The sequence below is a fragment of the Saimiri boliviensis genome, chromosome 10 (assembly GCF_048565385.1).
Source record: "Saimiri boliviensis isolate mSaiBol1 chromosome 10, mSaiBol1.pri, whole genome shotgun sequence".
Classification (NCBI taxonomy): domain Eukaryota; kingdom Metazoa; phylum Chordata; class Mammalia; order Primates; family Cebidae; genus Saimiri; species Saimiri boliviensis.
Window position 1 is genome coordinate 94,442,589 of NC_133458.1, and position 14,589 is coordinate 94,457,177.

The 14,589-nt window shown below is 41.2% G+C and overlaps 1 protein-coding gene across 3 annotated transcripts in view; it reads right to left on the bottom strand.

Moving 5' to 3' along the window:
• JAZF1 (JAZF zinc finger 1) overlaps positions 1-14,589 on the bottom strand; it is a 349,651-nt gene that overhangs the window by 153,518 nt on the left and 181,544 nt on the right. For all 3 annotated transcript variants that reach the window (XM_074379646.1, XM_074379648.1, XM_074379649.1), the window contains exon 2: positions 2,276-2,348. In XM_074379646.1, the coding sequence (XP_074235747.1) occupies positions 2,276-2,348 (73 nt within the window). The remainder of the gene's footprint in view (positions 1-2,275; positions 2,349-14,589) is intronic.

Sequence of the window (14,589 nt, forward strand, 5' to 3'; positions counted from 1 at the left end):
CTCAGGTTTGTAAATTTAATGAGGTACCCAGTTCAAGACTCATCTTCTCGAGATCCAACTTCTAATCTATAGTAAATACAGAAGACAGAGGAACTCATCACATGACGGCTAGAGGAAACAGCCAAGAGAAAATCCGGAAGGTAGAAACATTCTGTGGAACAACTAACCTATCTCTTCAATAAGTCATTGCCAATAAAATGATTGTGCCAGATTAAAAGAAACTTGAGGGAGAAAATATCCAGGTGCAATGTGATTCTCTGAATTGGGCTGCTAGACTAGACAGACCAGCCATAAAGAACATGTTTAGACCACCTGGAGAAATCTGAATATTAGATTAGAAATCTGGGTATTAGACAAGACTTAAATTTAAAATCAAAAAGTAGAGATGGATGACTAAAAAGAGCAGATTATAAAGTAGTATGCTGAGCTCTTTAAAAATTATATATTTATGTATTTTTAGAAAATGATCTGAAAAAATATGAGTTAAAGTGTTAGCAGCAGTGATAACTGGGTGGTGGGAATGTGATGTTTTAGTTTGTTTTTACATTTTTGTCTGACTATATTTTCTATAATGCCTGTATACAGCTGGAATAATAAAATGTTATTTTAAAAATGACTCACTTTCTCCAAGATGACTTATCCAAGAAATTTCACACCCACTGATCATGCCCTGATTCTAGAATTCCAGCACATCCTACTGACAGTTTATACCAAACAACTGCACTTGATTCAAGTTCTCTGGTGGTTCTTGTATGGGGCCCTGTCCCTATTCTTTGACTTATTTTGTAGTCCCAAATCATGCTTGGCAGAATATTTTTTACCTTAGTGAGTGTAACTCCTATATAATTAGTAGCTACCTGCTGTCCAGCATTGCTGACAATATAAATTCAAAGAAGGAAGGTGAAAATTTCATAGATTCTTATTAGAATATGACTTAGTGTTACGCAAATTTGTATACACATAGGTGACATATTTTACCCAAAGCGACAGCCACACTATTAAAAGTCCTATTCAATATCACAATTTATATACCTGTTCATCCTATTCTCCAATATTACTAGGCTAATATTATTAGTTATATTAATTCATATAACTTCAATATATAATTTAAAAAATTTAAAACCCTTGCTAATTATGGAAAACAATACTGCCTCTGTAAGAAACCCAGAAAAGTATATATGTCTTTATTTTCATTTGATGTAATTTTGAAGGCGTTCTACTTAACACATGTCAAAAATTATGGGTAAGGAAAAACTGCAGCTATTGAAATCCAAGGGAGCTATGCAAATACAAGTTTATGCCAACGAATCCTTTTAAAAACAGGCTTCACAGAAGAACCTGAAACGGAACAAGAGGTGTCTCTAATTCACAGCACTATCTGGGCAAGAATCAAGTAAGTTTTCAAAAAAGGCCCTCAAATGAAACAGTACAGATAATTCATTCCCAGGTTACCACTTCAGACCCCAAACCTCCATTCCCGTACCAGGAGACTAAAAACACTCCTCACCTTCTATGAAAAGACTCATCAACGGAAATTCATTCCCTGAATTATGAGCAGAGAGTTTCTCATTCTCATTAAAAACGAGTTTTGCTTTTACTTTGTCTTTTTTTGCTTTGGGACTGTGTGTTTTCTTAACCTAAGTTGATTTCAGGTTCTCTCCAAATATTACTGTCTCCTTAATTATTTGAGTTGGCTGAAACACTAAGTCCTTTTTTAGACCTGATATATCAAGTTTGAAATGTTCCTCTAAAGTTGGGTTCACATGTTCAGTTTAAGTAAAAACTCATGTTACTCTACAGACGGGGTCAGTTGTTGAGCATGTTTTTACTAAAAGATGAGCTGCTACTAAATAACTTTCTGAAATTAAATTATTTCAATTTATTATATTCTGATATATTCTGATAGTCCAACAATGTTTTGAATTCATAAAGTACTTCTTCACCTCAGGATTTAAAAGTTTGACTCAAACATAAATCCATTAATCTCCCAAACTGCTCTATGAAGTCCAAAGAGCGTAATTCCAACTCTGCATACAAAATACTTCCGAAATGAGCTTATAAATCAGTCATGTTTGCAGCATATGCACAGAGCATTGCAATTCAACTTCTCCCCAACAGAGAAACAAGAGCATTCCGTATAGATGTTGCTTTTAAATAGTCTCATGCAAATATTTTAAGACTGAAACATTATTCTTCTACTCTGTTAAAAAGACGTGTTTAAAAAGTAAGTTAAGTGGCAGATATGAGGTTGTTATAGATTCTTAAAGTGGCTTACCTATTAATGTAACTCAGGGCAACATAGGTTGGCTGCTGTAATTCTTGTTTTTCTAAAACCCGCGGATCTGTATCTGTAATAAAAACAAAATTATGATTTTTTTAGATTTTGCATCAGAATATATGAGGCTGCCTAACAGAGGCTAAGCAGAGAAAAAGATTAATTTAGTACACCTCTTTTTAAAGGAAACTCAGTCGGCAAAACACAATCATTTGTTCATTCATTCATAAATAACAAGATATTGCATTACTTTTCAAGGGAATTCCAAACATCAACAGTGATAAAATGTCCATCTGTCACACAAACTTTTGCACAATCCCCCTCATAAATATTGGTTTTCACTGCTTACAGTTACAATGTTGGCATGGTTTTCTTTGGTTAATCGGCCTAAGAAAGAAAGTCTCTGTTAATTATGCTCACTTCAACGCTGGAACAAATTAGTTTCCATTGGAAAGCTCCATCAATTTGAAAATCTACTGAGTATTGTTCTTGTTCATGGAACACATTTCTGCATTTGGATTCATATTCTGGAGGGCAGTTCTTCTCTTTTTAAAAATGTATAATGAGTTTATTATAACTTTTCTAGACTCTCAATCAGAAATTCTCATATGGGTTCAGAGTCAACAAACACTACATTCACCAGAGGAGCTTTCCCCTCATAGAGACAGAATTCAACACCATAGCAACGCTTCAAAATGGTGCTTCTCCAGCACAGCACCAAAAAGGTACTTTTCACAACCAGAAACGTGTTCTCAAACTTCTCACAGAAAAGTGGCTGTATAAATATATGCAAAAACAATGTTTATGTAATAAGGACATACAGGGAGGAAAATGAGCACTCAATTTCGTTTTCTTAGAAAAAGGTTTCAGAGACTTCCCACAGATTTCTTTTCATTACAGCCTCACTTAAAACTATCTCATTATTAGAAACCTTGCAGCTGCACTTGGCAGTAACCCCTTCTTTGATGTAATGACAGATGTTGTTTCCAGCACCTTTGCACAGGAAGTGTTTACTGCACATGGTAGATGTAAGCTATGCCCACTAACTCCAAAGTGCATTAACAGGTGATGGGGGGAGGGACGCAGATACAGTGGCAGAGAACACGGGTGGCAACAATGACAGCATAAAAATCAAATTACAATGCTTTTAACTCCCAGACTAAAACTGGACAGTAGTGCCAGTTTTATTCTTGGTGTTAAAATTAAGAATCGCATGTTCATTTTATTGTTTTTTCTATGCCAAGAATTTCAGGGACACTATTCAGAAATCCTGCTTCCTGGGTCTTTGCCACTGCAGGCCCTTGAAAGCCAAATTCTGAAACAAGAGACAAAGATTCTCTGAATGGCTCCATCGAGTCGGGTCTGAAGGTTTTGGCAGCGCAAACCAGCATAGATCAGTAGCTCTGCGTTTCCTCCTTCCTACAATGATTACAACACATGCAACTGAGGGTATACCTCGATCTCTGGGCTAGTGATAAAAGGAGTGGTTCTCTAAATACAAGAAAACCACTCTTCAAGGGGAAACACAGTTTTCAAACACAGCTCTCACACTCATTTACATCTGCTGTAATCCCAACATATATCCAGGCTTCAGAAAAGAAGATACTCGCTGGAGGAGTCAGTAGAACAATGTTCAACAGAGAAAGGTGTTTTGTCCAAAGAAATGGCACCTTGCTATGCTGGGTGGGCCGTATGTGCAAATGGTGACTGACATGCCAGTCCTACAAGGTCTTTCTAGGTGCTTAACAAGGTAAAAAACAAGAACTTAGAGATAAAAACCATGAAAACGTAAAGAAAGGAAGAATGTAAGAAAGAACAAGGCAATGTAGAAAACTTCTCAAGTACTCACAAAACAGTTTCACCTCAAGTTTAGGTACTGATGATCAAAGGGCTTTGCTTTTGAGACAGGGGCCTTAACTTCAATCACTAAAAACTATCCTTCAAAGAGATATCTGGTACATGATTTCATAAGGCATGTTATTTTGAAAGAAAAGAACGCTGTTTTGAGTGTAAAATTTGTGTATAAAGGGGAGAAGAGGCCCATATACATTTTTATAATCTTTTGTTTGTCTTAATTCCTGTAACTGACATTCCCCAACCTAACAATATTCACACAAACCATCTTCTAAAGCTTTCCTTTGTTCCCAGATTGTATAATTCTAAAATGTTCTAAATATTACCTCTCTTAACTACCTTGCTTTTAATTTTTTCCCATGTGTGTATGTACACACATATATTTATATTATTCTTTCCTTCTTCAAGCTCTAGAATCTCTTCAAGAAATGAGAAGGAAGCATCTTATATAAAAGTCTACAGTTCTGATGCTCAAACAAATGGTGTTGGCTCCTGTTGATCATACAAACTGCATCTTGTAATCTCGATTCACAGAAAATCAATCATGTTTAGCACTTGACTTACAAAGCAAGGCTTTGAAGTTTTGTCTTCTTAATTTACTTCATCATCTTCCATAACCTAATCTAGACTTAGGCTCACATATCCTCAAATTCTAAGTGGGAAAGAGATTTCTGTAAGCTTCCAAACACCACCCTCTCCATCACCTTGGAAGCACCTCAGGTAGGATTCTACGTTTTTTTTTTAGAATGCACTCTGGTAACCAACAAGACAGCAGAACTTCCAGACAGACATCTACCAGGTCCCCAAATGTCCTTTTCAAACTAAGTGTTTCCTTGGGCAACCTTTAGAATATCCATTAAAGCTTTGAAATCTTAGAATGAAATCGGGCATTTGGTGCCTGCAAACCAGGAGAGGCCTGTACAAGTGCTACCGGAGAAGTAACATCAGCTGCTGGTCACAAATAAATGTCGGTTCCGTCACTTGCTTCCTGGCTGGCTGGTGTGTGGGGATTATGACTCACCATTTTATGGATTTTATTATGCTGTTGAGCACTTCACATACAGTAAAAGTATAATAGCTGCCTTCATGATTTCTCCCTCCCTGACAGAAATGTAACTGTCTGATGCTAAAAAAACCCTCTACAGGAAAAAAGGAGAGAGATAAGAGAGTAGGATTTTCAGAGCAGGACAGATCCCAGGTCCTGCACAATGACCTACTCCTCATGAGGATTATATGAGGGCACAGGAGACACAATCAGAATAAACTGGAAAGAGTAACACTATGCATTAGACATTACTAAATCCAACAGAAAGAACTTCCTTCTACCATTCTGCATTGTTCAGACATTTTTTGCACATGATGAACTGCTACACTAAGGATTACAATATGAAATGAGATGGCCACGGCCACATTTACGGTGCCGATAAAAATGTGGAACGACAACATTGGCTATAATTGCCCGGAGATATAATCTACCTTGGCAAATGGTCTGTGGAATAAAAATACTTGAATTTTTCGTAACCACATGAGGTTCCTTAAGCTTGCAATTTGGCAGAAGAGTAAGCATTTCTGTAACATGGCTGTCAACAGCCACATAAAAACACTCGACCACTTTCATATCACTAAGAAGTGACAAGACGATAAACTCAAACATCAACTTTGTTAGCAAGGCACGGTAGAGCCAAGCACAACACCAACAGAGATGATAGCACTGTTTTCTGCCCTATACTACCCCATGCACGGTCCCTCGCATATTCACAGATTTCAGGTCGACTGAAGGGCAAAGTAGTTCACGTATTTTATATATATATATATATATATATATATATATATATATATATATTTTTTTTTTTTTTTTTTTTTTTTTTTTTTTTTTTTTGAGACGGAGCTTCACTCTTGTTACCCAGGCTGGAGTGCAATGGTGCGATCTCGGCTCACCGCAACCTCCGCCTCCTGGGTTCAAGCAATTCTCCTGCCTCAGCCTCCTGAGTGGCTGGGATTACAGGCATGCGCCACCATGCCCAGCTAATTTTTGTATTTTTAGTAGAGACGGGGTTTCACCATGTTGACCAGGATGGTCTCGATCTCTTGACCTTGTGATCCACCCACCATGGCCTCCCAAAGTGCTGGGATTACAGACGTGAGCCACTGCACCCGGCCTATAATATATTTTAAAATACCCAAGTGATAAACACCTACACTAGCTTATTTCAAAATTTCTAAAACATAGCATTCTTGAAAGTAGATGGCAAAATGTCTGTCTTTATCTTAGGGAATGAAATTCTGAATGCACAACTCTGTAATAAGGACTTGGCTATGTAATGCTAGACACAGGTACAAACAGAGCTTTCTGTAGTTCATGTGGTCCTAGTGACTCATGATTTTATAGACTCAATTACATTGCGAAGGGGTGCAGGTCACAGCAGTAGCTCCCATAGCTTCTCAAGTGGCAAAGAAACAGCAAGGCAGATAGCAGTAATAAGGAAAGGACAGCATTCAGGTCCTTCTCAGTAGGAACTAGAACTGCAACGTAACCAAGGAAAGGCGAGCACCAGAGACCTCTGTGTTGTCTCCGTGAAGTCCATGTTGATCAGCTTTGTTGTCTCCAGCACTGGAAACAATGGCAATCGAGCATCAGGACGGCCACGGTTCCAAAGAATCGCCTTTTGCTGTGCTATTGTCAAGACTAAATGAAAGCTATTTGCCTGGTCAAGTGAGGCTAATTAATGAGCTCTTGGGCTTTAGCTATGCTCTAGCTAGTATACACTTTATAACCTGGATTACTTATAATCTAAGAAAGTCAGGAATCAGCCACACAACCTCTCAACAAGACTAAGGAGGCCTCTATGGGCAACGTGCTATTCACACGCTGGGAGGTAGCAGTCGGGGGAAAGATGTGATATCATGCTCCTTGAGAACTTGTTCAAATTCGATATCCTCTAAACGCCAGGATCTTTTTTAAGCGTGTACGGCAACAGTGGGAGGCCTGAGAGGATGTGGGTGGGAAGGCAGTGAGGGATTTGCAGTGCTGCAAGACCCTGGAGAGGCAAAGGCCCACCCAGCCAGATGAGTGACGTGGAAGATCTGGGCTGGATACACTACTTTTCTTGGGAATCAGCAGTAACTAATGGGTGCTGTCTGTTCATGGCCTTCCCCCAGCTATTGAACTTGTGAAGCCACAGAGTTGTCGAGTTTGTTCAGCACAGCCTTCCACAACATTCTGTGTGGAGTTTGCTGCATCCTCCTCCTCATTCTGCACCACTGTGTTCCTAGTCCTAGCCCCTAATGGGAGGTTATCCAGGCATATCCTCTCCTTCCACACTTTTCAGAGGTGAAGAACTTGTCTCAACTTCTTTCATTTCTCTAGCACTCAGCTCAGTGCCCTGCATGTAGGAGATGCAAAGTAACTGCTGAATGAATACACTGATCGACTATTTTCATTATGATGAAACTGAAGACTTTTGCTTACAGGTAGCAGCTTCATCAAGAGCACTTGTTTCCTTCACCATCCAAAGCCCCACTAAACTAGAAATAAATGAATAAAAACTTCACGAATAAAAAACTCATCAAGGATAGAAGAATGGCCCAGAGGCATCCGGAAATAAGTTACTATTAGAATCAGTGTTTTGGAAGATGGAAAACCCATACAGGAGTAGAAAAAGACCTAGAGTAGATGAAGATACAGCCTCAAGCACCTGCAGTGGGGGAGATCAGAGCCAAGATCTGAAGCCCCTGCAGAAACCCTGAGAGGCCCTGGACTTAGAGGTGTCGCGTATGGCAAAAGGCAAGTGGGCGAAGGTTAAGGGCTGAAAATAGGGGTGTTGTTTAAAAGATTGATTATCTAGGGACACTAAAGCAGGACACCAACTGTAGTTGAGAGAGAAGGGAGAGTGCAGGGCTGAAAATGGAGTTAAAATGGAAATATGCCAACTCCACAGCTCCCAATAACAATGGTAACCAGTCAAGAAGATTCTTCTCTGATTGAGTTAAGTGGGCATGGAGAAAAGACTGCCAGTGCCAACATCTGATGATTCCCTAATTAAATGATCTCCCTACAGTTAAGTGCATGGTCAACAAGCTCCATCCATGCTTCCATCCAGAGCCTTCTAGCAGCTTTTTATTGCTGTGGTATTTTTTTTTAAGAGTCACAGTCTTAGGCCGGGCACGGTGGCTCACGCCTGTAATCCCAGCACTTTGGGAGGCCGAGGCGGGCGGATCACGAGGTCAAGAGATCGAGACCATCCTGGTCAACATGGTGAAACCCCGTCTCTACTAAAAATACAAAAAACTAGCTGGGCATGGTGGCGCGTGCCTGTAATCCCAGCTACTCAGGAGGCTGAGGCAGGAGAATTGCTTGAACCCAGGAGGCGGAGGTTGTGGTGAGCCGAGATCGCGCCATTGCACTCTAGCCTGGGTAACAAGAGCGAAACTCCGTCTCAAAAAAAAAAAAAAAAGAGTCACAGTCTTGCCCTATTGCCCAGGCTAGAGTACAGTGGTGGAATCAGACCATAGCTTACTGTAGCCTCAAACTTCTGGGCTCAAGAGATCCTCTTATTTCATTCTCCTCAGCAGATAGGACTGCAGGTGTGCATCACCATAGGAGAGCCAGGCTGCCTCCCTGCCTGCCTACCTTCTCTCCTTTCTTCTTTTCTTTTGAGATGGGGGTCTTGCTATATTGCCCAGGCTTGTCTTGAACTCCTGGCCTCAAGCAATCCTCTTGCCTCGGCCTCCCAAAGTGCTGGGATTACAGATGTGAACCACTGAGCTCAACCTGACTTGGTTTTAAATATGAGCCAAAAACAGTCAAGAAATTGTCGCTAGACATTGGAGGAAAAGTGTTAAACGTGAATGAGAGAAACCAAAACAAACCAGTGGGGAGACCAGGACAGAAAAAAGGAAGAGAGGAATCAGGGAAGAAGGAAGGGAGGAAGACACGAGCAAAGGAACAAACACATCAAGGCCTGGGATACTGACACATCTACTTACACAAACCCGGTATTGGCAGGGCTAGGACCAGAAGCCCTGTGTCCTCTCATTGGGCCAGCATTTGGACTATCAAAAATGTCACTCGGCTGGGCGTAGTGGTTCACGCCTGAAATCTCAGCACTTTGGGAGGCGGAGACGGGTGGATCACCTGAGGTCAGGAGTTCGAGACCAGCCTGACCAACATGAAGAAACACCATCTCTACTAAAAATACGACATTAGCTAGGCATGGTGGCACATGCCTGTGATCCCAGCTACTTGGGAAGCTGAGACAGGAGAATCGCTTGAACCTGGGAGTTAGAGGCTGCAGTGAGCTAAGACTGTACCACTGTACTCCAGCCTGGGCAACAAGAGCAAAACTTCATCTCAAAAAAAAAAAAAAAAAAAAAAAAAAAAGTGCTGCTCATCCTCACCAGACTCCATATAGATCATCTTTTTTATACTTTCTTAAAAGCCCAGCATTTTTGGCTGCAACTTTCACCCCACTTTGAAGACTGAATTTGTTGCATCAACAATTTACAAAGACCAACTTTTAATTCATGGCTAATTTACTTCAGCTGCTGAAACAAATAATTCTTGTTGGCAATGGCCCTTAAAAAAAAAATTCTACAATTGCACATAATCAGCCTTTGAATGGATCAACTTTTCCTTAGTTTATAATAGACACGTCATTTGAAACTTTTCCCAAGCCATAATTTCCATTACAGGGAAGTCAGTGCAAATTTCAGTGAGATTCTTGCTTTCCCAAATTCAATGTGAAATCCAGATGCAGTTAAGTGTTGCTGTAAACTTTATGAGTCAAATATCTGAAAGTCAGGGACACTGTGCAGCACAATAACACCATCTATTAAAACAAGCATTCATGTTCACATTTGTAGCCTGTGTTTTCCTGCCATAAGTGAATGAATAAACATTATTCAACCAAGAACTGTTTGGATAATGCTCCATGAGGCTCAATCAGCCGCCTGCTGCAACCTTCCCTACTTCTGGCAGTCCAGAGGGTTAAAATGATAAAAAATAATTCTGACTAGGATACTTCCCAACTGTACCAATCTATCCAACTCCTAGGATCATCAATGATGGCTTGAATTTTTCCCTAAGTATAAGATGTGTAGCCCTTCTATCTATGAAAATGACACTATCAGTTCAAACTCTTCAGTGGTTGACAGGGTGTGCTTTATCCACCCAAGCTCTTGCCCTGGTACTTTCGACAACAGAGCCTGCCAGAAACCATAATGGCTGCCAGATATGCTTGTTAAGTATACAACCTGCACATCTGTATACAGCAGCCCTCGAGACTGGGGTGCTGAGACTAAACAACAAAATTTTTCCAACTGGAGTAGGGCCAAAAGGTGGTACCATTTAATCCTGGGACCAAGTTAATTTCATTTGTGTGCACACACATACATGCCTGCTTTCTCCAGAAATGAACCAGATGACGGATGCAAGCAGCATGCAATGCAAAAGATCATAAAGGAGCTGCTCTGTGGACCCTGCCCATGAAAAGAGCCTATGAGAAGACAAGACAGCTGCTTGTGAGTGAGACTTAGAAAAGAAAAGGCAGGAGCATGAGGCTCTTGAATTGTCTCTGAAGGCTGGAAGACAAATACCTGTTTATGGAAAGAAAAGCTACCCCTCTTTCTGCCTAACATTGTTTGCTCAAGGAAATCCTACCCACCTTCCAAAGCTTTGGCCCGTATAGTTCTTTCAACATGCATTGTACCACACATATTTGCAAATATGTCTTATCACCCCACTAAAATGGAAGCTCCTTAAGGACCCAGATCTTAGAGGCCATAAATCCTAAGCCCAGTGCTCTGTAAATAATCAGTGTGATTATGTATGATGAATGCATGAATGAATGCCCTTGATATGCAGGACCACAGAGGACACAAAAGAATTTGGCTCAGACAGCTCTGCTTAAGAGTGTGAGGCAGACAGGAGGGGAAAACAGACCTATGGTAAATGACTTTACCAGGATATATACTCCCACCAAAAGACATCCCACCAAGCACAGATGTTCAGAGGGCTACAAACTGATGTACAATTCACAATAATAAGGGACACAGGGCAGATAAGGCTAGTCTGGGAAGGCTTTACTGATGAATGGGAACTGAGGCAGGTTTTGAAGGGTATGAGCATAGAGAGTCATTCATAGGTGTGGGCAAGAAACCTAGAATGGCATTATGATTGAGGCAGAAAGCACATGGGAGAAGTCTGTGGATACTGTGGAAAAGGAGTGTAGTTGAAGATGCAATATCCATTAGTGGCAGAATATTTACAGAGATACTTTAGAAGAGTGGTTCTGAACTGCAGACAATTTTGCAGCCTCCCCCCGCCCCCACCACATCCCTGCCCTGGGACATTTGGCAAAGTCCACTAGCAATTGGAGAGAGGGTGCAAGTGTAGTATCTAGCGGGTGGAGGTCAGGGATGCTGCTGAACACCCTACATATATGCACACAGAGTAGCGCTGACAATAAAGAATTATCTGGTCAAAAATGTCGATACTGCCAAGGTTGAGAAACCCTGCTTTAAAGCTACATGAATATTATGGGAAACAGAGCTATTGCTCCTAGATTGCTTCTAGGTGACAATGCCTGTCATTTTCTGCAGTCTAAATCCAGAGGCCAGAAGGCTGGTGAGGGGGCAACAAGACAAGAATAACAAAGAGGCTGTTTGGACCTAGATAAATGCTTCTATTTTCTTTTTTTTTTCTTTCTTCTTTTGAGATAGAGTCTCACCCAGGATTCAGGGCAGTGGCAGGATTTCAGCTCACTTCCAACCCGTTTCCCGGGTTCAAGCGATTCTCGTGCCTTAGCCTCCTGAGTAGCTGGGATTACAGGTGCCCACCACCACACCCGAGTAATTTTTGTACTTTTAGTAGAGATGCGGTTTTGCCATGTTGGCTAGGCTGGTCTCTAACCCCTGGGCTCAAGCAATCCACCCGCCTTGGCCTCCCAAAGTGCTGGGATTACAGGCGTGAGCCACTGCGTCCAGCCAGTGTTCTTATTTTCTTAATGAAGACAAATAAAGTGAATTCATTTCAAAAGAGACATTGAATTCTTGCCATGTTTAGTTGCTTAGGGGAAATTTTCAGTCAGTAGGTTCATAACTGAGCAAAAAGGATGAACATTCACAGTTAACAATAATCTGGCCAGGTGCAATGCGTGATCCCAGCACTTTGGGAGGCTGAGGTAGGTGAATCACTTGAAATCAGGAGTTCGAGACCAACTTGGGCAACCTGGCAATACCCTGTCTCTACTAAAAATACAAAAATTAGCCAGGCATGGTGGTATGCCTGTAATCCCAACTACTTAGGAGGCTGAGACATGAGAATTGCTTGAACCCGATAGAGGTTACAGTGAGCTGAGAACGCGCCACTGCACTCCAGCCTGGGCGACAGAATGAGACTGTCTCAAAACAAAAACAAAAACAAAAACAAAACAAAACAAAAACCCAATCATCTAAGATAGACTACAATGTTTGTCAATATAGAGAAACATAACTACTCTAGAAACAAAACATGATTCTCTGTGCAACTCAGGGGAACTTCTTGAAAGAAAAATTTACACGAGTCTTGAACTAAATGTACATTCAGGGAAGATGAGAAAATGATGAGTCTAAATAGAAGACAGTTTGACCATATAAAGCAGAAGTATTTAACAGAAAGGAGCAGGGAGTGGCAGGAAGTCAGTGAGGCTGGAACTCTGCAAGAGACCTGAAATACAGATTGGTTCACATCACAAAAGGCTTGCAAGGCTCTCCAAGAGTTCAAACTTAATTCTGCAGACAATGCAGAGAAATGAAGGTATAAACTCACAAGGCCCATGTTTTCGAAAAATAATTGGTGGTGGCAGGGAGGACTGAAGGGAAACTGGGATACAGAAATACAAGATTTGGTGAAAAAGAAATGAAAATAGAAGATTTTTATGTTATAGATCTGAGTATTTCATTACAAAAACAAAGAAGAAACTAGAAGGTGAAAAGGAATTTGATAGTCAGGAATATGAAGTCTGTTTCTGACGTGTGTTAAGATATTCTGCAGAACCAAGAAGTCTGGACCTCAGAGAAAGGGGAGATAAAAGATTCATGGTATAGATAGGAAGCGAAGTGCTGAAGAATCCCATCGTAACACCACACATTCCAACAGGCAACTGAACAAAAACATGTCTCTCAAAACAAAACAGGGATATTCTGTAAGATGCCAACTGCCCTGATTAAAAACTTGGTTATCATATAACGCGGCCAACTATTGGCCGAGAACCTACTAGGCCCAGTAGAATTCCAGCAGGGACTTTTTTTTTTTTTTTTTTTTAAACTGAGACGGAGTTTTGCTCTTCTTACCCAGGCTGGAGTGCAATGGCACGATCTTGGCTCACCGCAACCTCCACCTCCTGGGTTCAAGCAATTCTCCCCAGCAGGGACTTTTTAAAAGTCAGAGGTTGTGCTGCATTTGAAACCAAGTGAATGGCCGGGTGTGGTGGCTCAAGCTTGTAATCCCAGCACTTTGGGAGGCCTAGGCGGGTGGATCACGAGGTCGAGAGATCGAGACCATCCTGGTCAACATGGTGAAACCCCGTTTCTACTAAAAATACAAAACATTAGCTGGGCATGGTGGCGCGTGCCTGTAATCCCAGCTACTCAGGAGGTTGAGGCAGGAGAATTGCCTGAACCCAAGAGGCGGAGGTTGTGGTGAGCCGAGATCGCACCATTGCACTCCAGCCTGGGTAACAAGAGTGAAACTCCGTCTCAAAACAACAACAACAACAACAACAACAACAACAACAACAACAACAAGAAAAGAAAAAAGAAACTAAGTGAATGGTAAATTTCACAAGAGAGTGAATATCAAAGACTGGGGGATAGAAAGAATAGAATAAAAATTGGCCCTGAGTTCAGTGTTTTAGTTGATCTGGTCCCCGAGTCTCGAAGGCTCTCTATGATAATCGCCCTCTCACTGGCACATATGGTGTTGCATATAAGTCAAACGGCCTAGTTCAATCCTAGCTGTCTAACTTCTTTAAGCCTCAAGTTTTTTTTCAACCACAGAAACTTGATAAGGATAGTCCTTTCTACCCTAGGGTTGAAATGTGGATTAAGCCGGGCACGGTGGCTCAAGCCTGTAATCCCAGCACTTTGGGAGGCCGAGGCGGGTGGATCACAAGGTTGAGAGATCGAGACCAACCTGGTCAACATGGTGAAACCCCGTCTTTACTAAAAATACAAAAAATTAGTTGGGCATGGTGGCGCGTGCCTGTCATCCCAGCTACCCAGGAGGCTGAGGCAGGAGAATTGCCTGAACCCAGGAGGCGGAGGTTGCGGTGAGCCGAGATCGCGCCATTGCACTCCAGCCTGGGTAACAAGAGCGAAACTCCGTCTCAAAAAAAAAAAAAAAAAAAAAAGAAATGTGGATTAAATTAGTAAACATGTTAAGTGTAACTACTGCTTAGTTCTTTAGTCCATAAAGTGTTTTG